Source organism: Bactrocera neohumeralis, chromosome 2 (genome assembly GCF_024586455.1).
Source record: "Bactrocera neohumeralis isolate Rockhampton chromosome 2, APGP_CSIRO_Bneo_wtdbg2-racon-allhic-juicebox.fasta_v2, whole genome shotgun sequence".
In the NCBI taxonomy this organism is placed as follows: Eukaryota; Metazoa; Arthropoda; class Insecta; order Diptera; family Tephritidae; genus Bactrocera; species Bactrocera neohumeralis.
In genome coordinates, this window is record NC_065919.1 from 92,584,783 (window position 1) to 92,612,091 (window position 27,309).

General features: G+C 35.5%; 1 protein-coding gene across 1 annotated transcript in view; it reads left to right on the forward strand.

Moving 5' to 3' along the window:
* LOC126750923 (two pore potassium channel protein sup-9) overlaps window positions 1-20,531 on the forward strand; it is a 23,073-nt gene extending 2,542 nt beyond the window's left edge. The window contains exons 2-3 of the mRNA XM_050460720.1: window positions 17,049-17,449; window positions 17,634-20,531. Of these exons, the coding sequence (XP_050316677.1) occupies window positions 17,049-17,449; window positions 17,634-17,922 (690 nt within the window). The 3' untranslated portion in view covers window positions 17,923-20,531. The remainder of the gene's footprint in view (window positions 1-17,048; window positions 17,450-17,633) is intronic.
* The last annotated feature ends 6,778 nt before the right edge of the window (window positions 20,532-27,309 follow it).

Consider the following 27,309-nt stretch of genomic DNA (forward strand, 5'->3'; position numbering starts at 1 on the left):
TAACAAGTGTCGCACGCTTCTTTCGCATCTCCATTGTCACGGTCAACCAATGGCCGAAACTTGCGTTTTGTCAAAGAGTCAAGTGCTGAACAAATTGAGCACGACAGACTGCAAGCGACATCTGTCAAATACACACGTTCTTATGGACACAGTTATGTAGTTGTGCAGCTGGCTCAATAACTGTGTCCCTAAGAACGTGTGTATTCTAATATATTCGTTTGCAGTCGGTCGCGCTCATTGTGTTCAGTACTTCTATGTGTCGAAACACTGACGCGACGGTAAAGCGCCACAACATTGTGTTGTTGGTAGAAAATCCGAGCTGTGCCGAAAGAAACTAACAAACGATCGCCGATTGTTACCGCTTCCCTTGCTGCTCGAACAGCGTCGCCAACAAACCAGCGTAAATATGTATGAAGATGTATGCGCGTGCATACATATCGACGCAGATTTTTGCGAGTCACGGAAAAATATTTTAGACAAATATTGTAAATCGACAACGGCTATGTTGCCACTTTTGTCACTTCTTTCTGTGAAGAAGCATCAGAAAGTTGTTCAATTTATGATTTTTAGCTTTTGCCATCGTCGCGAAAAGACGCTTGTAGGCAAAGGCATGCTCGGGGAGATGTTACGGCGTCTGTTTTTATGAATGAAGCGAGGTTGCTTGTGGAATTTGCGCCTGCGTTTATGAATGAAATCGTTTTTGTTGTAAAATTTACTACATTTGTTCTTCGCCAATTTGGCTGCCATATTGAGTTGTGGTACTTTTGCTATTTAGACAATTGTTGTTCTTGTAGAGCAATGCTTCAATTTTTTGTTGGTGACATATTCACATGTGTACGCATATGTATGTTTGTATGCTTATGCATTATTTGTTCGGAAGTGTATACAGATATATGTACATATAGGTATGTATATATGAATGTATGAACATGCAGATCAATGCGCGCGCATGTAATACATTATATTGATAAGTGATAAAATCATGATTTGAATTTCTGGATGCGCACATGCGTATACATACATACATAATAAGATTATGATATGAGCATGTGCAGAGACATAAGATTAATATGATAGAAGATGTACATACATGCATACATACATACATATGTATATATTGTTGTGATAAATTTAATTTCTATTAGTAGGAAATATAATACAAAAATATTTATTAGAATAGTATATTATGTAAAAATCAAAGAAAATTATTAAATATGCAAGTCCAAATTGACTATAAATATTACTATGCATGCATTCATACAAAATATACTCATATCATAATTATGTTTACATGTCAATATTGAATTGCCGACGGCAAAACGCAAAAGCATACATATTTGCATACATTGCGATTCCCAAGTTGAAAGAAAAATTGAAGCATGAAAATATCACAATGCATACATATGTACATACTTATGTATATTTATGTCTCTTCATATTCTTGGGCATATGAGACAAGAACATAATGTGTTTTGTACACATTTTTCGGTGTCAAAAATGAAACAAAATATAAACAAACAAAACGAAATTCTTCGTTGGGAGTCTCTTCATATTCTCTGCTTCGGCATATATGCCTTGTCATCATATGCCGTAAATACATATGTATATTTCTGTCTCTTCATATTCTCGGTTAGAATATATGAGAGAATTGTAAACAATGTTAAAATTGTGAAGCGAATTCCGACCTACAATGTTAACAAATGCGGCGAATTCCCTTTCACGAATCTATCAAATGTTCGCAGTCGAACCTGCACCTTCTCTATGTTTTAAGTTCTCTGATATGGCTGCCAAATTGGCGAAGCCCAAATGTAGTAAATTTTACAACAAAAACATTTTCATTCATAAACGCAGGCGCAAATTCCACAAGCAACCTCGCTTCATTCATAAAAACAGACGCCGTAACATCTCCCCGAGCATGCCTTTGCCTACAAGCGTCTTTTCGCGACGATGGCAAAAGCTAAAAATCATAAATTGAACAACTTTCTGATGCTTCTTCACAGAAAGAAGTGACAAAAGTGGCAACATAGCCGTTGTCGATTTACAATATTTGTCTAAAATATTTTTCCGTGACTCGCAAAAATCTGCGTCGATATGTATGCACGCGCATACATCTTCATACATATTTACGCTGGTTTGTAGGCGACGCTGTTCGAGCAGCAAGGGAAGCGGTAACAATCGGCGATCGTTTGTTAGTTTCTTTCGGCACAGCTCGGATTTTCTACCAACAACACAATGTTGTGGCGCTTTACCGTCGCGTCAGTGTTTCGACACATAGAAGTACTGAACACAATGAGCGCGACCGACTGCAAACGAATATATTAGAATACACACGTTCTTAGGGACACAGTTATTGAGCCAGCTGCACAACTACATAACTGTGTCCATAAGAACGTGTGTATTTGACAGATGTCGCTTGCAGTCTGTCGTGCTCAATTTGTTCAGCACTTGACTCTTTGACAAAACGCAAGTTTCGGCCATTGGTTGACCGTGACAACGGAGATGCGAAAGAAGCTTGCGACACTTGTTATTATGAATGTATGTACATATGTACATATGTATGTATATGGCCCGCATTTGTTTTCGTAAACATACAGACAAATGTGCCAAAGAAATAGTATATGTACAAACAATTGTATATGCCATAGAAATTCTATTGGTGCAAATATGGAAATGAATATGCATATTTCATGAAGGTCATTAATTTTTTTTAAGAAATGGAAGGAATGAATGGAAGTGTTTATATGAGCACATTTAAGTTCATTTTATAATAGACGAAATTAATATAATTTTTGAAATAATAATTTATTTAAAATTATTTTTTATTTAATTTTATCACATAAAATTTTTACCATTTTTACCAAAGTAATCACGCATATGTGACAATGGTTCATATAATTCAATATAAGCATACATATGTCACTCAGAGAATGCTTTTTTATGCTTTATTTTAATGCTTCTCTGTGTGACTTTATATATTTTGTATATTTTTCTACAAAGCAATTCTCTTTATTTATTCTCAGTCATTTTACATATATTTCTGCCACTGAAGTGCTCAATTCTGCTAAATAGCCAGAGCTCGGCGAATTCCTCCATCTGATTCTATCAGCTCTGTTAGCCGCGCAATCGAACCGTCATACAGATTTCGATTTGCACCTTCTCTATGTTTTTAAGTTCTCTGGTTATGAATGCCGTAAATACATATATTTCGTGTCTCTTCAGATTTTTTGTTAGAATATGTGAGAAATTGTACATATATTTATAAATATACGCGAATTCTCTGGTTCAGCTCTGTTAACAAGGACCGAATTGATTTCACCTTCTCAATTTTGAATTCAAAATGTTTGCTGCTCGAACCTGACCTCCAGAGAACTTAAAAGTATAGAGAAGGTGCAAATCGAAATCTGTATGACGGTTCGATTGCGCGGCTAACAGAGCTGATAGAATCACAAAGGGGAATTCGCCGTGCTCTGGCTATTTAGCAGAATTGAGCACGTGCAGTGGCAGAAATATATGTAAAACGACTGAATTCATGCGAGAATGAATAAAGAGAAATGCTTTGAAGAAAAATATGCAAAGTCACACAAAGAATGTAAAGAAGCATTCTCTGAGACACATATGCGTGATCTTGTATCATATGAACCATTTTTTTCAGAAAAATTGTAAAAATTTTAGTTTTTTACAAAATCGTAAAAAATTAGATAAAAAATAATTAATTTTATTTTTTAATTTTTTAATTATTTCAAAAAAGTTATATTTATTTCGTCTATTACAAAGCGAAGATGTGTCAAATGAACTTCATTTCTTAAAAAAAATTAATGACCTTCATGAAATATGCATATTCGCATTATTTCGTTATCATTTCCATATTTGCACCAATAGAATTTCTATGGCATATACAATTGTTTGTACATACATATATTATTTCTTTGGCACATTTGTCTGTATGTTTACGAAAGCAAATGCGAGCCATATAAATATCTACATACATACATTCATAATAACAAGTGGCGAACGCTTCTTTCGCATCTCCATTGTCACGGTCAACCAATGGCCGAAACTTGCGTTTTGTCAAAGAGTCAAGTGCTGAACAAATTGAGCACGACAGACTGCAAGCGACATCTGTCAAATATTAAAATACACACGTTCTTATGGACACAGTTATGTAGTTGTGCAGCTGGCTCAATAACTGTGTCCCTAAGAACGTGTGTATTCTAATATATTCGTTTGCAGTCGGTCGCGCTCATTGTGTTCAGTACTTCTATGTGTCGAAACACTGACGCGACGGTAAAGCGCCACAACATTGTGTTGTTGGTAGAAAATCCGAGCTGTGCCGAAAGAAACTAACAAACGATCGCCGATTGTTACCGCTTCCCTTGCTGCTCGAACAGCGTCGCCTACAAACCAGCGTAAATATGTATGAAGATGTATGCGCGTGCATACATATCGACGCAGATTTTTGCGAGTCACGGAAAAATATTTTAGACAAATATTGTAAATCGACAACGGCTATGTTGCCACTTTTGTCACTTCTTTCTGTGAAGAAGCATCAGAAAGTTGTTCAATTTATGATTTTTAGCTTTTGCCATCGTCGCGAAAAGACGCTTGTTGGCAAAGGCATGCTCGGGGAGATGTTACGGCGTCTGTTTTTATGAATGAAGCGAGGTCGCTTGTGGCATATGCGCCTGCGTTTATGAATGAAATCGTTTTTGTTGTAAAATTTACTACATTTGGCCTTCGCCAATTTGGCAGCCATATTGACTTGTGGTGCTTTTGCTATTTAGACAATTGTTGTTTTTGTAGAACAATGCTTCAATTTTTTGTTGGTGACATATTCACATGTGTACGCATATGTATGTTTGTATGCTTGTGCATTATTTGTTCGGAAGTGTATGCAAATATATGTACATATATGTAAGTATATATGAATGTATGAACATGCAGATCAATGCGCGCGCATGTAATACATTATATTGATAAGTGATAAAATCATGATTTGAATTTCTGAATGCGCACATGCGTATACATACATAATAAGATTATGATATGAGCATGTGCAGAGACATAAGATTAATATGATAGAAGATGTACATACATGCATATATACATACATATGTATATATTGTTGTGATAAATTTAATTTCTATTAGTAGGAAATATAATATAAAAATATTTATTAGAATAGTATATTATGTAAAAATCAAAGAAAATTATTAAATATGCAAGTCCAAATTGACTATAAATATTACTATGCATGCATTCATACAAAATATACTCATATCATAATTATGTTTACATGTCAATATTGAATTGCCGACGGCAAAACGCAAAAGCATACATATTTGCATACATTGCGATTCCCAAGTTGAAAGAAAAATTGAAGCATGAAAATATCAATGATGTTTTTGGGTGATCATAAGGAGCATGCATACATATATTTATGTCTCTTCATATTCTTGGGTATGTGAGACAGAGAACATAATGTGTTTTGTACACATTTTTCGGTGTCAAAAATGAAACAAAATATAAACAAACAAAACGAAATTCTTCGTTGGGAGTCTCTTCATATTCTCTGCTTCGGCATATATGCCTTGTCATCATATGCCGTAAATACATATATTTCTGTCTCTTCATATTCTCGGTTAGAATATATGAGAGAATTGTAAACAATGTTAAAATTGTGAAGCGAATTCCGACCTACAATGTTAACAAATGCGGCGAATTCCCTTTCACGAATCTATCAAATGTTCGCAGTCGCATTCCTTAATCCGAAAGGTAGTCTTAAATATTCATATTTGCCATTGTTGACACTAAAAGCTGTTTTTTCTATATCCTTTTCCTGCATTGTAATTTGATGGAAACCTGACTCTAAATCTAGAGTAGAGAAGTATTTTGCTGTTCCTAAGTTTGCTAATATAACATTTGTGTCTGGGATAGGGTAATTATCGGGAACTGTATTTTCATTAATTTTCTTATAATCTATAACTAGCCTAAGTTTTGGTGTACCATTTTCATTTATTCCTTTCTTTGGTACAACCCATATTGGTGAATTATAGGGGCTTTTACTTGGACGTATTATACCATTATCTAATAGATTCTTTATTTCATTGTTCACAAAAGTATTAACGGACAAGGGGTATGGGTACTGTTTACTCCATATGAGAGTTTCAACAATTGTGCGTATTTCAGCTTTAAGGGGCTATACCAGTGTGACACTTTCAAAAAAAAATTTTTTTTTTTGCTTTTTTCGATAGCTTATATATTCAAAAATATCTTGTGAAATCGGCGAGGTCGTATTTTAAATAGTTTTTGAATGGCAGCGTTCTAAATAGCGACCGCTCAGAGGTGCAAACATATATAAGTGAAACTTTAAACGCGTTTTTCTCGAAACGACATTTTTCAAATTTGCTGACATTATAACTCAACGAGAAATTAACCGATCGACTTCAAATTAAAACTGGATATAGTTGAATACATTTGCTATACAATAGACTACGATCTTTTTGATTGGCTGAAAATTGTCAATTTGGCATTAAAAAAACGACAATTTTTTTCGTAAAAAAACGATTTTTTTTTCAAAATGGCGCCATTTTCTTAATTTTTGATATATTTCAAAGATCGTAGTCCATTGTATAGAAAATATATTTAAGTTTAATAAACATTTTGAATTTTTTTGTTTCAGCTACTCAATCGACCGGAATCATGCCAGCAGTTGAGGCACTTTTTTTTTGGCACTTCCGCAGACAGCACATTACTCCGTTATTTTTCAATATTTTTGTAAAATTTTTTTTTTAATATAGCTAAAAATATACTTTATTACGTCCATAGAACGTCGAAACATTCAATCTAGTACTTTCTTTTAAAAAAATTCACGAAAATCGCCTAATTTTTCATGCGTCACACTGGTATAGCCCCTTAACGTCCGTTCTAAAGGGTAAATTTGTATTTATATTTGAATGAATTTTTTCGATTTCATTCTTTGTTTCTGTTTTCAAATATTCAAGATTTCCATTTTTTAAATTATTATAAGCGGTATTATTCTTCGCTGGCTTTCTAGGATCTTTTTGTCCCAGAGTAGTACTTAAATTACATAATTGCTGGCATAATTCATCAGCGGGCGCCATAGGAGCATTTGAGCTTCCCAAGGTAGTATTAAAATTTCCATTATTATTTGTTGTGTTTTGTTATTATATTTTAATATTTAATTCTTTAAATCTATTACAACTTCTGCTTTTTTCAAAATATTAAGCCCTATTAGCATATCTGCTTCTAAATTTTCGATTACGTAAAATCTCTGTATCGTATTGAAGATATTTACTTCACTATAATCTTCAATAGCGGTGAATCCGTTAATTGTTTTACTCTTTTAATTACATCTAATTTATCTCTATATAAAAAAGTGTTTGGTTTGCAATAGCAACAAGTGGCTCCTGTGTCAATTAGGACTTTTAGTTTTCTTCCTGTTACTCCGCAGTACCTATAAATGTATGGGAGTCCTGTCTTCAGCCTAAAAAAGCTTGTTCTTGAATATTAATTATGCGTTGAATTTTAGATGGAGGTTGTGGTGTTCTTTTATGTTCTTCAAAATTCCGTTTGGAGTTTGTTTGTGGTACTGGTTGTACGTATTGTTGGTTAGTTTTGTTCTGGAATCCTTGGTTATATCTTGTTCTGGAACTGGTTATTTGTGAAGTTTAGAGGAGATGTTCGACGATTATGAACTTGCAATTTTACTGGGTTCGGCTGAGCCTGACTCCTACTGAATTGGAAAGCAAAATTTGCTCTCATATTGTTTGAATTTAATTCTCGAGCTTTCGCTAAAGCATTTGGTAAATCAGATGGGGCTAACGAGAACCAAATGTTTGATAGGGAACCGTTAAGTCTTGAAATGAATATTCTCAAGGCATTTTTCCTGTGTTGGTCATTAAGTTGATCTACTAGTCCCTTATTGGAACCATGTGAGACATTATCGTCTTATTAATTATCAAAGTCAATTTTTTATTGACTTCGTTATAATAGTCAATAATGGGCAAGTTTCCTTGTCGAAGAATGCTTATCTCTTGTTCAAGGATATGGATTGGTCGCTTATCGGCATAGGCGAAATCCAAGCGACTTATGATCGCGTCAAAATTGAGGATCGCACAGTGTTGCGAAACCGGAATTTTTTTGGAAATCATATTGCCTAAACTGTACTCGATGAGAAACTTCTACAGATTGGTCAGAATGAAATCCCAAACAGAATGAGTAAAAAAAAGTTTACACCGAAAAAAATTGTTGGGTCAAATTTTCAACAAAAGTAAAAAAAAAAAAGTTGTTCCAAAAATTTACAAAAAAAATGTATTTTAATTCTTCTTTTATTTCTGATAAATACCCTATGATTTTTTTTAAATAAAGTATAGGGTGGTCCGAACAAGAATTATAAACGTCAAATTTTCATGATTTTTTGATATTTGTTGATAAACTCTGAAATTTTATATAAAACCAAATCTATTTCATTTCTTATTTGAAAGGTGGCAATAATAGCTTTAATTTGATACCGCTTTGAAGTCAATAGCTTCAGTTTTAAGAGAGTTATGCTCATTTTTGTGGAGTGCTAGAATAAATGTAGAATAAAAAAAATAAGTGATTCCGAGAATTTCCGTTCTATTTCTATGGAATAAATACTGAGAGTGATATACTAAAATCGCTATAACTCCCAGGTGGGCAGGTATGGGCAGCTGATTTTTTCACAGTTCGTTGAAAACAAATTATGTAACATTTCTGTAGTGTTTTGGAACTGGGACTCTCTGGGACTTTTTAGATATTGCTTACCTAACCCAAATTTAAAGGAAAAATGGACCTTTAGTCGGGTTTTCGCTCTAAAAAAGGTGCATATGAAAATGTCTCAAACAACATTCCTTTGTTTTACAGAAGATACTTGTCCGAAGGCAGATTTTTTTTCCGAATCAAAATATCTGTCACCAAAATCAAATGAGATCATTTTGAATACAGCCCTGAAATCCCCTCTTTTCGTGAAAATTCTTTTATATTTGACTTCTAATATCAATTAAAAATCAACGGGCCAACATAAAAATAAGCTTTAGCAACACAGTGGACCGTTCCGTGATTTGTAAGAACGTCATTTGCGTATTGTATTATTTTGTTTCTTAATATCGTTAGTGCGGCAAAGTATCTTTTGCTACCACGGTTATACAAAGACATTGAGTTATGGGCGACTTCTCGCCAGCTAACGTATGCTTCAGGTCTTCCTGCAAACTCCGGTAAGGATTTTATTACCTTTAATGATTCGTCGCATCTAACATTTGGGTCAATAGTCTGTACTGTGTATTCTGTTATATTATCTCTCGTCGTTAACTGAGTTATTTGATTTTTCAAAAGTTCTATCTCATTCTGTGGTATTGCTTGCTACACTCATTTTGCTAAATTTTTCTATAATTTTATCCAGTTTCACTAATATCATTCACACAAATTTTTCTCAAAGGATTTGTGTCAATCGTCTGTCGTATTCTAACAATTAAGTATGTGTATTCTTATTAAAGTCTTATATATATATATTATATACTGTATTATATTATGTTATATAGATATTTTACTTATACTGTTCTTAAAAATAAGCTTACGAGTATCTTTTTTTCTGTGGTTGTTGTTGCTATTACCGCTGTTCTGCTGTAGTTGCTTCTGCCGTTGTTGCTGCCACTGCTGCCGCTCCGCTGTAGTTGTTTCTGCTGTTGTTGTTGCTATTGTTGTTGTTCTTTATACGCAATGTTTTTTTATTATTATTTATTTTCAAAATTTTATTAAAAAAAAAAATTAATATATTTTTTTTAAGTTTATAAATGTTTTAATTTGTTTTATTTTTCTTTTCTCCCTTTCCTTTTCTGGGATAGGTACTTGATTAATTTTTTTTTACACTTTTTTCTCCCTTTTATGGGATATTCGATTTATAAGTTTGTTTCCGTTACCTTTGTTGATTCGGGTAACCTTATGGAAACTTGGAGGTTTATATTATTTTTTTATTTATGGACCCACACTTTCTATATGGACATCCGTGTCCTTTTAGTGGAGTCGAACCCCACTTGATGAAGGATATTTTAGTGCGGGTCCCTGCTCGGGCGCCAATTAATTTTTTATTTTCTTTATTGGTTTTTTTTAAAGAAACTTATAACTCTCGCTTATAACTTATAACTCATAACTGCCCTATTTATCTCTTAATTTTAGTTCTTATAGTATTATAATGCTGATCATGCAAAAGGGATGGCTGTGGCATTTCTTGTTGCGTGATCAAGTTCTTCTTGTAATTGTATTCCAATAGATTTTATGATGACTTTGCAAATTGGCTATTGTTGATTTTAATATTCTTTGTTTACGTTAATTCTATTTGTTATGATAGGCGGTTGGCTTGATCCTAGGAATGAATGTGGTGTCGACTTACATCACATACATACATCTGTGTCTACTAGAGATGAATGGGATAGGGGTTTATTTTAGTGGGTTTGGGTTGCATTAACTTGCATTTGTAATCAATTGCCCAAACCTAAGTAAATAGGTTTATATTATTTCTTGAGTGCATGCATATTACATATTACATATGTACGTGCCTGCATATATTTTTATGAGTTTATTTATGTATGTTTTGTATTGTCTCTGCCTTATCTAATTTATGTGGACTGTATAACTTATTACAATAGCTAAAATATTTCTTATCTTATTTAACATTTGTTTGCTGAGACTTATCGCTCTTTTAGTAGTTTTGAACACATCGGTATATACAATACCAGAAGCTCTGGTCACACGTTGTTTTAGCTATTAAATAGTATTATAAAAACGTTCCAATATAGTGAAAATATTATGTACGAATGAATACGAAACATTGTTGCCGCTACCTAATGAATTGGACTTAGGTCAAATTTTTAAATTGTTTGATATACATTTTTTCCCACTGAAAAATTAAAAAATTTTCAAAATCTAAACTGCGGTTTTTTTATATTTTGTGGTCTTGAGGCTTTTTTTATAGGCATAGCGAAAATTAAACAATGAAAAATTCTTAAAATCTACGCTATTCTGACGGTGTCATTGAAAAATACTGAAGAGGACAGATGCGCCAATGCCAAATTTTAGAACTGAATTTGTCAGCACCATTTTTTGTTTAACATCGCCAACTGCTGCAATTGTTCGAAAGTGACAGGGAAACTGTCCATTAATAGAAATCAATAGTATAATAAACAAGTAAGGAAGGGCTAAGTTCGGGTGCAATCGAACATTTTATACTCTTGCAACTTGCAAGAATCAAAATAAAAAAAAATTTATATATTTTCTGAAAGTTATCCAGTTATATATATCACACCTTGACCGACATTTTCGGTCAAAAGTCAACTATAGGTACTGGGCTCCACATAGTACCGAATATGTCTAGGGTCTTGAACAGTTTTGGTTGGATTTGAACAATTTTTTGTCATAAGTTGACATACGCTAAAAGCATTATTCGTGCAAAGTTTAATACCATTATATTAATTGCTTCTTGATTTGTGTTCTGGAATGTAAAAGAATCAAGTGGAATTTAAATATGGCGGGGCCACATCCACTTTTTCAAAATTTTTTATCCACAGGTGCCCCTTGCTACTGTTGTCCCCTGTGCCAAATTACAGTTTTATATTTTAATTAAGTGCTTAGTTATGGCACTTTATAGGTTTTCAGTTAATGGCGATTTATGAGCGTGGCAGTGGTCCGATTACACCCATCTACGAACTCGATTTTTGTTTTGTACTAAGGACCTGTTTACCCAGTTTCATCAAGATGTCTCAATTTTTACTCAAGTTACAGATTGCACGGACGGGCGGACGGACAGTCAACCGAATTTCAACTTTTCTCGTCATCCTGATCATTTATATACATACTATATATATATACAACCCTATATCTATCTTGATTAGTTTTAGGTGATACGTACAACCGTTAGGTGAACAAAACTATAATACTCTGTAGCAACTGGTTGCAAGAGTATAAAAATTATTTAACGAGTGATTAATCCGGCATCAAAATCAGAAAACAATTCAACAGAGTTTGTTTACAAATCCTGTTAGTTTTTTGTAAGCAAAAAATAGTAAGACTTTTTAATTTCAATTTCGCGCGAAATATTTTTTTTTAAGTTTGTAACTTCTTCTTCTTAATTGGCGTAGACACCGCTTACGCGATTATAGCCGAGTTAACAACAGCGCGCCAGTCGTTTCTTCTTTTCGCTACGTGGCGCCAATTGGATATTCCAAGCGAAGCCAGGTCCTTCTCCACTTGGTCCTTCCAACGGAGTGGAGGTCTTCCTCTTCCTCTGCTTCCCCCGGCGGGTACTGCGTCGAATACTTTCAGAGCTGGAGTGTTTTCGTCCATTCGGACAACATGACCTAGCCAGCGTAGCCTCTGTCTTTTAATTCGCTAAACGAATGCGGTATTCGCCGTGGCTAACGCGCAAAGGACCATAAATCTTTCGCAGAACTTTTCTCTCGAAAACTCGCAACGTCGACTCATCCGTTGTTGACATCATCCAAGACTCTGCACCATATAGCAGGACGGGAATTATGAGTGACTTATAGAGTTTGGTTTTTGTTTGTCGAGAGAGGACTGATCGGACTTTGCTTCTCAATTGCCTACTCAGTCCGAAATAGCACCTGTTGGCAAGAGCAATCCTGCGTTGGATTTCTAGGCTGATATTGTTGGTGGTGTTTACACTGGCTCCAAAATAGACGAAATGATCTACAACTTCAATGATTGTCAACAGAGCCAAGTCGCGACTGCGACGACTGTTTGTTTGATGACAGGAGATATTTCGTCTTGCCCTCGTTCACTGCCAGACCCATTTTCTGTGCTTCCTTGTCCAGCCTGGACAAAGCAGAACTAACGGCGCGGGTGTTGAGGCCGATGATATCAATATCATCGGCATACGCCAGCAGCTGTACACTCTTATAGAAGATGGTACCTTCTCTATTTAGTTCTGCGGCTTAAACTATTTTCTCCAAAAGCAGGTTGAAAAAGTCGCACTATAGGGAATCGCCTTGTCTGAAACCTCGCTTGGTATCGAACGGCTCGGAGAGGTCCTTCCCGATTCTGACGGAGCTTTTGGTGTTGCTCAACGTCAGCTTACACAGCCGTATTAGTTTTGCGGGGATATCAAATTCAGGCATCGCGGCATAAAGGCAGCTCCTTTTCGTGCTGTCGAAAGCAGCTTTGAAATCGACGAGGAGGTGGTGTGTCGATTCTTCTTTCACGGGTCTTTTCCAAGATTTGGCGCATGGTGAATATCTGGTCGGTTGTTGATTTTCCAGGTCTGAAGCCACACTGATAAGGTCCAATCAGTTTGTTGACGGTGGGCTTTAATCTTTCACACAATACGCTCGATAGGACCTAATATGCGATGTTGAGGAGGCTAATGCCACGGTAGTTGGCGCAGGTTGTGGGGTCTCCTTTTTTATGGATTGGGCATGCTTTCGTCCGACCATATTTTACAAAGAAGCTGATGCATGCTCCTTATCAGTTCTTCGCCGCCGTGTTTGAGCAGCTCGGCCGGCAATCCGTCGGCCCCTGCCGCTTTGTTGTTCTTCAGGCGGGCAATTGCTATTCGAACTTCTTCATGTGGTTCTCCTTCTCCTGGTGTTGTGCGTTCACTGCCATTCAGCAGGCTGGAGAAGTGTTCCCTCCATAATTTAAATATGCTCTGGACATTAGTGGCTCATCTTTGGGGGTTCTACAAGAGTATGCTCCGGTCTTGAAACCTTCTGTAAGCCGCCGCATTTTTTCGTAGAATTTTCGAGCATTACCCCTGTCGGCCAGCTTATCAAGCTCTTCGTACTCGCGCATTTCGGCATCTTTATTCTTCTGTCTACAAATGCGTCTCTCTTCCCTCTTCAACTCTCGGTATCTATCCCATCCCGCACGTGTAGTTGCGAGGTAGGCAGCCTGTTTTCTCTCCGCTGCGACACGGCACTCCTCGTCGTACCAGCTGTTCTTTTGCACTTTCCGAAAACCAATGGTTTCGGTTGCAGCTGTACGTAAGGAGTTTGAAATGCCGTCCCACAGTTCCCTTATACCGAGTTGTTGACGAGTGCTCTCAGAGAGCAGGAATGCAAGCCGAGTAGGAAATCGTTCGGCTGTCTGTTGTGATTGCAACTTCTCGACGTCGAACCTTCCTTGTGTTTGATGGCGTGCGTTTTTTGCTGCACAGAGGCGGGTGCGAATCTTAGCTGCAACAAGATAGTGGTCCGAGTCGATGTTAGGACCTGGGAGCGCACGCACATCTAAAACACTGGAGACGTGTCTTTCGTCTATCACAACATGATCGATCTGGTTGGTAGTTTTTCGATCTGGAGACAGCCAGGTAGCTTGATGAATCTTCTTATGCTGGAATCTAGTACTACAGATAATCCGAGGCTGTCGTTGGTTTTTTCATTGGAGTGTTTTTTACGTGGCGGGTTCCAAACCCAGCACACAACCCTATGTGGGGATGTTTCGCCTTCTCACTTTAGCTCGCCTTCAAACGGATGTTCTTAGGCTACATAGAGGATACTTGGTCAAAGACCGGAAGTAGTGAGCTGCTTGAGCCATGTGTAAAAGAATTGTTTCTGGTCACTCCCAAGTGAATGGCGATCAGAGAACTTTCCTCACTTGCAAGAATTTCTACACATGACTCCATCCTTGGTAACATCTGTGCCAAATATCACATCAAAATAATCATTAGTGTTTGCTTTCTGAAGTACCTATGTAAGTGCGTTTGGCGATTTTGACGACGAGTAAATTATTCAACAAAGAAGTTCCATTAAATTTTGTGTGCGATTTACATTTCTAGTGCCAAAACGTTCAGAATGTTGGAAAAGGTTTGTCGCGTGTTTTGATTGGTACAAATTATTCAAAGAGAGTGGAGAACGCGCTCACGACAAATCACTTCCAAGACGACCATCCACATCAACTGATGATCAAAACGCCAATAAAATAAAGAAATTGGTGCTTGAAAATCGACGATTAACAGTCAGAAATCCTACTGGCATCGTTGGAATATTGGAAGGATCATTGAAAACGACAGATTTTGGGCCTAAGAAAAGAGAAAACACGATTGGTTCCAAAATCACTAAATTTTTTTCGAAAAACAGCGCCGCATTAACGTCATGAAACAATACTTTCCGACTACCAGGATTTCATGAAACGTATTATTCGCCAGTAATGAGTCTTGAATCCATTAAAACCCGGAAACAGATAATCAATCGACCGGATATAGTGGCAAAGGCGGCCGAAGCAAAAAAAAAGTTTGAGATTAAGTGACACTATTTTTGCGGCATTGTTCCGTTACCCTTTAGCTTCCACATTGGAAATGATGCAATATCCTTAGTTCTTGTAAATAAATTTCTTGTGTTAATTCGGGTAAACCTTTTCTTTTATTGAAATAATGGTGTGGGGCTGCTTATCTGCTAACTGAGTTGGGCCATTATATAAGATTAATGAAATTATGAATCAATACGACTACAAATGTATTTTGGAGAGTGTTGTCCTATGCTGAGTGGGAAATGCTATTGGCGTCCAACTGGACAATGACACAAAGCACACTGTTAATATGACAAGTCTTGGTTTGAAGCAAACAAAGTGGATCTTATGGACTGGCCACCATAGTTACCAGATCTCTATCCTATTGAGAACTTGTGGAAGCTGGTTAACAGGCGCATAGAGAAGAATAAACTTGAAAATTGTGATGAACTTTTTAATAGACTCAAGAAGCTTGGCAATCGATTCCGATGAAACCCATGGATAATTTAATTGCTTCAATGCCGAGAAGATGTGCCAAAGTAATAAAAAAACAATGGATTTGCAAAGAAATATTAGTAAATCTTATTTTTTTACCATTGTTCCCAATGGTTGCATATGTTTTGTCCACGTAACTTAAGAGTTAAAATTAAAATCGAATTTTTAACTTTGTTTAATGAAATTTTTTTGTTAAAAACGTAAAATAGAAGTAAAAATACCAAATTATAATAATTTCACGTTCAATCAACTGTCTGCATAGTTTAATGGCAAGATATACTTGTATATACTTTTTCTATAATAATGTATTAGTTGCATACCACTGTACGTACTGTAATTGAGAAATTGCCTAACAAGAAGTACACAGGATATAACAAATTCCCATCCATCTTCTAGTATCCAATACTAGAAGAGAATAAGGTGATCCCAGAATATCATTTTGGTTTTCACAAACAACAATGCCAATGTGTACTTAATTACATTACTGGCTTCCTAGAATGCCTCTTAATACGTATTAATAATAAAACATAAAAATTTAGGAGGAACTATTAATTTTTTTCAATACCATCATAAAATTTTCTTGGAAATACACAAAAAAAAATTCCATAGAAATTTGAGCCCTTAATATTAACATTAAGGACTGGACCAAGGCATGTAAAAATACAGGACAATCGTTATTTTTTATCTTTAAATTACAACAGATCAGAGGTATTTTATGGCATCGCTTTGCCTTTAGACGCATATTTCTCAGAATTGTTCACTTTACAAAAGTGCCCAGTGCAAGATAGAAAAAATGTACATGGAAATTTTATTTGCTACAAAAAAGGTCCGAGGTCAAAATCGCCATCATTAATACTTCTCGAGATATTCGACTTTTTAGGTAAGGCTGTATGGAATTTTCATAGATTTTTTATTACATACCATTTATGATCGCCGGTGTGAGTTTCGACTATGTCGCAATGGGCACTTTTGTAGAGTGTTCAATTCTGAGGAATATGTGTCTAAAGTCAAAGCGATGCCATAAAATGGATCTGAGCTGTAGAAATTTAAAGATAAAAAATCACGATTGTCCTGTATTTTGTATGGAAAATTTTTACATGCCTTGGTCCAGCCCTTGATGTTAATATTAAGGGCTAAAATTTTTAGGGTATTTCCAAGGAAATTTCATGATGGGATTGAAAAAAATGAATAGTTCAAAAAAAACACCCTAATATGTGCACATATAAATTCTTTGCCAACATCAATATTAGATTAACGACTGTAAAATGATATCGTTGCAGGTTGGCATTCCGTTGGGCCTTGTCATGTTCCAGTCGATTGGAGAACGTTTAAATAAGTTCGCTTCAGTAATAATACGACGAGCGAAACGTTATATGCACTGCACTCAAACCGAGGCAACTGAAATGAATTTAATGTTAGCGACGGGTATGCTATCGTCCATCATTATAACCACTGGCGCAGCAGTCTTTTCACGCTATGAGGGCTGGAGTTATTTCGACAGTTTCTATTACTGCTTTGTGACGCTTACAACCATCGGATTCGGTGACTATGTGGCGTTGCAAAACGATCAGGCGCTGATCAATAAACCCGGCTATGTTGCGCTCAGTTTGGTGTTTATTCTATTTGGACTTGCGGTAGTCGCTGCCAGTATCAATCTGCTGGTTCTTCGCTTCATGACCATGTAATAGAAATAAAGTGTTGGGTACATAACACTGAATTTCATTTCAATTAAGTTTCCGCACATCGATACTCGTACGTCGTTTTGTCAACGGCGTACGCGTATTAAGATGCAGGATATTTTCCTTATAATATCAGTGATGATGAAATGCATATTTCGACTAATATTGTGGACATTACTTTTACAGGCAAGCCGAAGATGCAAAACGTAACGAACAGGATGCTCAAGAAGCCGCGGCAACTGCTTTCTCTCATCAACAACTAGCCTACGACGTCGAATCCAGTAATTTCAATATGCATGGTAAAATGTTACTGAACTCAAATTATACGACAGACTTCGATGAAACTTTATCAATTTGTTCATGCACGTGCCTTGGGGGTACAAAGTGTCTAAATCATGAACCATTTGTTGATCCCGATTTTCGACCTACTGATATCGTTGAGAGTACGCTGAGTTTGAAGCGTGCATCGGTTTGATATATGGCAACAAAATAATAATGTTTTATTGAACAATGTTAATTGTCATATGTAGAAAAGCTAATAGACAGATGTACATAGGGCATTAATTAAGGTTGAAAAATTATATGATTATGACAAGGTTAAGTTAACAATTTTGTTTAACTCCAGTTATTATTATTTTTCCTAAACGGTTGCCCTCCTCTTGCCCATTAGAGTATTACTTGATTATAAAATATATAATGCATTGCAATCTAATCTAAGCTAGATATGTAAGTCATGAACGCAGCAGTGGCGACTGCCCGAAACTATAATATACTGAACGAATTTTCATGAAACCTTATACAACACATGTTGCAACTCATTAACTCTCTTACATATACACAAAAGTTTCAAATAGTTTCGGAAATACGATCTAATGTAACTCATAGGAACAGAAAATTTGAAAAACACTAGGGGAATTCTCTTGCTTTTGCAAGATTGCAGTTTGCAAAAATCCTATACCGAAATATACAAGGGCACGAGAGCACCCATTGCAGAATCTAGTGATATATGAACGACTGATTCGGTCAATTTATTGTAAATGACTATTGTGCATGGCTATTGTGAATTGGCGCACCTTCTGCATTCATTGTTAACAAAAAACGGTAGCAAATCTTTGTAATTTAACACTAGAACTACCCAGACCGTCATTTTGACGGTTTACAAATTATATGCTTAAAAATTTGATTATTATTTATATAATTGTTCCAGAGTTTTATTGCGACTTTTAATAAAATATAAGAACAGTTAATTATTACTATTCAATTTCCCCTCATCGACTTTAATTTCCATAATCAGTATGACCTATATATACCTATACCTATACCTATATACCTATTTTTACCAAGACCCGTCAAAATGACGGTTATAATAATTTATATATCATCTATGCAATGATGGACATCAATACATACATATGTATATATACATATAGTACGTTCATTACATCGCCTCCAGACATTTTATACTGAAAAATCCAAAGTGTGCGGAAGACGTTATAACGCTGTTAGTTTAGAACTAAAAACTCTAAAAACAGAGCGACTTATACTTACAATGCATGCAACAAATATGTTTGTGGCAAGTGTTCAACTAATATAACATGCACATGTAAAATATGTGCCTCATTCAAATAGAAACTGTTTTTGTTTTTTTTTTATAAATAATTAATGAATTATTATATTAAATGTTGTTATTGCTAAATTGTATTCTTTTATTTACTTAAACTAACTCAAAAGTTACTATAAAAGCTATAATCAAAAATCCGTCAATTTGACGGGTGCGGTAAAACTAGGTATGTATGTATATATTTAACATCGGTAGTTCTAGTGTTAAATATAAATTATAAAATCTATTTAAAATTTACCTTCCTCAAAAATGTAACGTCAAAATATGTATTTCAGTAAAATAACAGCTAGCACAGGGTTGCAATTATTTTTTTACGTGTCATTGCACGAAAATAAACATGGAATTTAGTCTGACATATTTTACAGCCATTGGAAATAATTTTCTGCGTGTGTTTGTTGTTGTGCCGGTCAGGAGGAAATATCTGCAATTCGTGCACCGTGCAAGGGTTTTGCAAGAGCAAGAGTATACCCCTACTATGTAACGTGTTATCTGCATACATATTAAAGGTTAGATATGCATATGTATGTTTTGTTTACATTACTCAGAGTCCGCAATTAGAATAGTTTAGTTGTTGAATCTGCATGAAACAAAACTCAGTTTACAGAATACTGACAAGTGATACCTTTTTGGCGGGCATACAACAACAGACAGGAAATATGTACGCTAATCTTAATATCGGTTTGTCATTCGTAAGCATAGTTCGAAAATCATAAATCGGACGAAGCCAAAAATTATTGTATAACCACAAAACGTTCGTAAAGTTCGATAGAAGAAATCTGAATGTCTGGTCTTATAGAATTGAATATACTCAAGAATAGAATGGAAAGATTATCCTTTGAATATTCTCTGTGGTTTTTATGCAATTTGATTTCGATTTATTTTATTATACTTCCCGTCATTTCAATATGAACTTTAACAAATTAGGCAGGACTATGATCGGTCCTAAGTCTCAATGGCTACAATCATATTTCGTAGTTTCATTATTATATCGTCTCCGTCCCAACTAAACGGCTAAACTTATGCAGTGAATCAATAGCTCTATTAACACACTTCGTATGTTGTACTTGAATAATTTTTTTTTACAATATACAACTCCATACACACGCGCAATGACCAGACATTAAATTTACTAAACATATCTGGGTCTTATCGGAAACATCGAATTTCATCAAAAGAGTCCCTAAACACTGCCTTATCGACGGAGTGGGATAAAATATCCGGAAATGACACCAGCAATTTAGTGAGGAGTACGCGTCTACTTCTGGAAGACATTATTGTAACAAAAGAAGGGGCCACAGGGCATAAAGCATCGTAAAATCATAAATTTTTATATTAGTTTAAAAAATTTGTTGTTGGATTGCATACTAAAATAAGTTTACGCGAATACAACTCTGAACGCTATGTTTTCGTTATAACTTTATGAGACTATGTGAAACCCCTAAATATATAAATAAATAATATTATGTGGTTTGTGTTTTCTGGAGTGCTGCAGGTTGCACATTTGTCATCGTTGTAAATATTATTTTTGTTGAGAGTAGCTTTGCAAAAACTGTGGGCTGTAAGGATTCGGTTGAATTGTTTTAGTTGTGTGGTATTCATTTTAGTATTTTTGTTATGAAACCATGTTTGTTTGATTAAATGAGGGTATACATATTGCCCCGTAGTCTTTGCCCTTTGGCATTATTTTCCCTTTGTAGTCTTGCTTCCATTCTTCTTTGATTCTATTTGGGATTTCTTTTATTGCGACTTTGATTGTCCATGGTATACGTATTCGTTCTCCCATTTGTGTTGCTGCTTTCGCCACCTCGTCGGCTTTATCGTTCATTATTATATTTGAATGTGCTGGTACGTGGTGGATTTCTACTGATTCTATTCTTGAGGTGTTTATTGTTTGAATAATGTTGTTTCTTATATAGTTGTCACTATCGTTGTCTTTTATTGTTGATATTCCGCTCAAGCTGGCCGTTAGTATAGCAACTTTGAGGAAACCTTGTTGTATGGCGAATTCTACGGCTTTATCTATAGCTTTCCGTTCCGTTCCGTTGTCATTGAGGATAGATTTTTGTTACAATAAAAGGACTTAGTTGTGTGTGATTTTTCGTGTATAAATACCGCTCCTGATAAGTTGTTTTTTACCGATCCATCGGTGTATATAATTTCGAATTGCTTTGTTTCTAGTTGATGAATTTTTTCCTTGAATATTGCGTTAATTATTGTTTGGTTAGCTTCCCTTTTGCATTTGTATTTGCCTTTGAAGAATTTTGTATCTGTTGTAATTTTTGTGGTATGTGTGATCGTGTTCTTTACTGGTACTATGGTGTTAGTTCGTACTTCTGGCTTATTTTAAAGTAATTCGTTTTATTGTTGAGCTGGTTTACAAGTATCATTCTTTTGACTGGCAGGTTATATGCTATACATTTAGCCATCTCTTTCGCCGTGGCTAGTTAAAATCTGTATTTAGATGGTAGTTCTGCCGCCATATGGTATATGATGTGGGTTGGAGAGGTTCTCATTAGTCCTAGGCATCGGTCTTATATTTGCGTTACAGCAGGTGGTTAGTTTTTGTAGGGCGTATTCTAATTTTGCTCTAGCAAATGGCTTATATAATTGTAGTGCTCTGGTTGGTGATTTGCCGAAGGTACATCCGTTGATGATATTTAACCATTCACAAGTGTTGTTGGTTTTTTTAACAATGTGGTTCACGTGTTTGGTGCATGAGTTGTGTATGCTTACGTATCTTCCCAGGTATTTGATGTGTTTAACTTGCTCTAGGTATGTATTGTTGATTCGGATGTTAATTCGAGTGTTTCTTTGGTTGAAGAAAATAGTTTTGGTTTTGTTGAATTTTTTTTTTTATGTTGATTCTATTGCATTCGTTTGTAAATTCCTGTAGTTTTTCTTCTAGTTTTCTTTGGGCGTTTTCATGTTTTCATGTGAAAGCAGATTATAAAGAAGTCGTCTGCAAACTGGAAGAGGATACAGTTTTCGTCGTTTATTTGGTGAAGTTTCGCCGTGTAGAGGTTAAATAGCGTTGGACTGGTCACGCTTCCTGTCGTGATTTTCTGTTGTTCGAGGATTAGTGTTCTTCTTATCAGGAAGGATGATATCCAATTAACTGCTTTTATATTTAATTGTGCTTCTGATAGTGTCTGCTGAAGAGTGTTAATATTGACCGAGTCGTATGCTTTCCCCACATCTACGCATACATCACCTGTAGTTTTCTGTCTTTGTGGTAGGTGATTGTGTTGATTAAGTCGTTAATACATTGTGCTGTCGAGTAATGTTTTCTGAAACCATATGATCTTTCCGGTATGCAATTGAGTAGTTGGATTCTGTTATCTTTATGTAATTTAAGGATTCCTTCTATTGCTTTAGCGAGGACTGAGATCAAACATGTTGGTTTGTAGTTGAATATATTTGTTGGGTTATTATCTTGACTTCTCTCCATTTTTCACGTATGCACTCATCTTGCCATACATTTATAATTGTTTTAAATAATTTTTGTTGTTCCTTGGGTTGGAGAAGTGTTAACATTTTATAGGATATTTGGTCCGCACTCTTTGATGATTTTAAATTTCTGGATTAGAGGAATTCATTCAGGTTTTCTATTGTTAATTGCGTGGGGTGCTCTTGCTATGAATTCTAGGTATTTTCTTTGCTCTGTTGAGTTCCAGGAGTTTCTAATATCCTTTTCACATTGGTATTTTTTTAAATTGTTTATTTTGCCCAACATTTCTTTTATGTTTTTGGTTTCTGATATTTCTTTTATTGCCTTGTTAAGTTGTTTTTTTTTTTTGGTATTTGATGTGTTGTTTTAGGTTTGTTTTCGCGGTGATGAGTAGATTGTTATTTTCTATTGTCTTATATAGGTTGTATTTTTTCCTTGCTGCGCTTCTCAATCGAAATAGTTTTTGCGACTCGTTCGTCCACCAATTTTTGGGAGTGTATTTGTTCTTTTCGTGGTTTATGGTATGTTTTTGTGTTATTCGTTGGATGTTTTTGTTGAACTCTTCTAGATTGGCTCCTACTTTGAGGTTAGACATGTCCTTAAGTATTTTAGTAGTTAATACTTTTTTGGGCTTATTTCGGATTGTGAATTGGTCAGTAAGTGTTGTAATGATGGGACTGTGCTTGCTGTTGGTTATTTGTTGTAAGTTTTCCAAGTGTGCTGTAAGTAGTTCACGAATGTTACATCTATAGTTGATGATATATTATTATGTGTGAATGTTGGTGTGCCATCGTTTAGACAATGGTATTCGTTGTCTGTTGCTATGTTTTCTAGAATCGTGCCTTTATTGTTTGGTGATCCCAAGATGCTGATTTTGCGTTTAGGTCTCCGCCTATAACCGTTGTGCCATGTAGTTGTCTGGTATAGGTGAATAGTATATCAATGTTATTTTTAAAATTTGTTGCTGTTGCATTGGGTGGACAGTACACGTTGATAACATTCAAGTTGTTTTTCAAGTCTAGTGTGGTGATACCTATATTTTCAATGTATGAGGGTATTTTGAATATCGAAAATCTTATAGTTTTCTTTATATAAATTCCTACTCCGCCATATCCATCTTGTCTATTTGCGAAGGCATAGTTGTAGTCTTTAAAGCTTGTTTCAATGTTGTTATTTAGCCAAGTTTCTGAGAGGATTGCTATATCAATTTCGTTATTATGCATGAACACTTCTATTAATTGTTTGTTTCCCTGCTTTTTTAAATTTTGTGTGTTATATTGTAAGATTTGTATCGTTGCCGTCATGTTATGGGTCATCTTTGTTAATTTTCCATAGATCTAAACTTACTGTCATTTGCTTTAAAGTACTTTGGATATATAGTATATTAAGGTTTCGTATAGGGCCTTGTTATTAGTTTGTGTTGCGCTTTGCGTTAAACAGTTGTTTATCATTTGGTTGATTTTTGTCGGGAAGTTGTCCTGTTTTTGTATGTATTTATCTAGGTTGGTGGGGTATGCTAGCATTTTATTATTCGCCGTTATTGCGTTTTCTAGTGTTGATTGTTTCCATTCTTCCATGGTCTTTTGTGCATTGTTTTCTTCTCTTGTTTTGTTGTTGTTCGTTTTCGCGACTTTGGCATACGAAAATTGTTGGTGTATATGCTTCATAGCTTCTGCTGTATTGTTGTGTGTTTGTATCTTTCTCCTCTTTTGCAGTTGGGGAAATTCCGTGTCAAGGACAGCGTTGTTGTTAAATAGTTCGAAACGGTTTCCTAGTATATTTTTATGTTTTGTTTGTGCCTCTTTGATAGTGAGGTTTTCTAGGGTGGTTATCCTGTTAATTGCGTAGGCCTTGATCCTTGCTGGGCAGTCTTTGTTTGTAGCTTGATGGTTCCCTTTGCAATTTACGCATTGTTCCTTGCTGCACTTTATATTGTTGTCGTGGGTAATTCCACATTTTGCGCAGATCGAGTTTAGCTGCTTGCAATCCTGTGCGAAATGGTTGTACCTGTAGCAACGGTAGCATTGCGCAAATGCTACAAATGGTTTCACCTTTATCTTGGTGTAACCGAACGTTACTTCCTTCGGTACTTCCAGACCGTCAAACACTATTTTAACTCTCCGTGTGGGAAACTTCATCCATAAAAGCGCTTTGTAAGATGTTTACTTTTGCAATTCATGAAAGTTTTCCGACTGTTGTGGTTCCGACTGTGAATGGTACAGTGTGTGCAACTTTTTGAGAAGCATGCCAGCAGTTGCATTTGCTGGAACATGATAATCACTGGAAACAGACGAAGGACAATGCGATAGTTACTTCGCATGCCACTGAAGTTCGCATACTTTTCGCGAAGATCATTTCGACATATCAGCCTTCAAATTCGCGTTAATTATGGGATACGAAAAAATGACATTGCCGATGAAATTTTACATTGTATTCGCGAAGAATTGGAAATGGGCAAATTTCGGTTGATACTTCCAGTGGTTTGATATCAGTTTCACATCCCTTTTGTCAATTCATTTCAACGGAAGATGAAGTCATCACGAATGTTTATCCGCACATTGGCAAAATTATCGTAACTGCAATTGCTTGAGTGCAATTTTAGTTGCCAAAAATACCGATGTTAATGACAAACTGGAAGATTCAAAGTCAAATTTCGGGAGGTTTGCGCTCATATAAATTGATCGATCGTCTTGACAAGAAAGACGAAACCGTAAATTATCCAGTGGGATTTCCAAATTCTTTGGAGAGCCTTGGTATGCCCCAGCATCATTTGCGTCTCAAAGTTGGATCTGTCATTATTATGTTTCACAATCTTCATGCGCCGAAACTGTGTAATGGAACCCGACTGATTATGACGCAGTTATCGAATACAAGGGACATCCATTTCATTTCAAACGTATTCAATTTCCAGGGAAAATTGCCTTTGCGTTGACAATCAACTGGACACAAGGAAATCGGGAAATGCTATGTTTTTCACACGGCCAGTTATATGTGGCGTGTTGACGAGTTGGAAACCGATCTTCTCTGTATATTTACGCACCAGAACAGAAATCAAAAAAATTATGTTTATTAAGCTGCGCTCCATTAAAAAAATGTAGAAAAATCGAAAATAAATCATTTTCGACACAATATAATTTCAAAGCATATAATTTCACGCAGGACAACGGCTGCGGGGTCAGCTAGTATTTTATATTTTTTCCCCTTTTTTCGGGTTTAGTGTTGGTTGCTCTCTAGTACACGTTTGTTCACTTTCACTGTTCACTCGCGAATGAATGAAAATATATATTAATACCATGTTCAGACCAACACTTAATCACACGATTTCGGCTGTTGAATGGATTATCCCACTAATCTTAAAAATTTATCAAGATTTCGCCATACAAAAATGACAGTTCCAAATCACTTCATTGAAATGATTTCAGACTGATCCACGCCACAGAGAGATTTCTCTGTGCGACTCTGATTTTGCGCAATCTACTTGTCAGCACTGGAATCTGTTACATTATCAGAGCTGATTTAGACACTACAAAGGGGGAAAAATGTAAACAAACACATTTTTTTTAAAGCAATGAATATAATTTCACCTGAAAATCGACTTAACAAATGAAAAAATGCATCTTTATTTCTATTATATGGAAAATATTAAAAAAAAAGACGGCTTTTATTTGAAAATGCTATATGATGCTTTTGATAAATATTAAGCGATGTGAATTCTTGAATGACAATAACAGCTGTTTTTTGATCTTTCTACCGTGGTGAGAACACTGTTGGGTTATGAAATGCTTAAATGTAATCTAATCTTTTAAATTTTCGGTCTGAACATGGTATAAAACCACAAGATATGTATATTAATCTTAAAACAGATTAGCTTGTTAGAGATTTATAGACCTAGGTGTACAATTTATGTAAATTTTTTAATCACTCTATATTGTATAAGTAATACAATTCCTTTAGAATTTGTTTTAAAAAATTTTATTTCCCTTGGTAATCCCAAGGGCAGCAGGTCTCAGCGGAAGAGTTGAAATAACTGACTACATAAGAGTGACGTTAGCGTCTAAATACCTACACTACTTTGCCCTAACTTTAGTTGCTGCACGTTATTGGTCGCGTGACTTCTTAGTTGCTTACACTAGCAACTGTTTACCCAATTCTTTGCTGTCTTGCGTTTATTTTGTTGTTGTCACGCGCAAGGCTAAAAGTGTTCGATCAGTATAGTGCTAACTTATATATGTACATATAATCGCATTAACGTTTGGCATTACTCAAGTAAATTATATAAATATACTAGCCTAAACCCGCGGCTCCGCTCGCTCTTTGTTGTCAATGATATCATTTATCGTGATAAATACATAAATATATATGATGTAACAACATCTTCACAGTCTTTGTATCTGAATCGACGGCTAAAGCCCAGATACTACACTTAAAAAACACAGACTTGATCGTTCCTTTTAAAAGTTGCATTCTTCTGTGCAATGCTTCAGAATCATTTGTCAGCTATTATGCACTTATCCCAAATTACGATCCAACCTTTTTCTTCATTCAGTTACATTTTTATTTGTATTGTTGTATGAAATTTTAACATAAAGAGATAAAAAGTATCCTATGTCCTTACCCTGGTTCTAAGCTACCTCCCTACCAATTTTCAGCCAAATCCGTTATGCCGTTCTTGAGTTATAAATGGTGTGACTAACACAACTTTCTTTTATATATATAAGTAGATATGGATATGGGAGCTGGGGTAAATCGCAGAACAAAATCATATCTTTGGCACTTAACTATACACTTGGGGG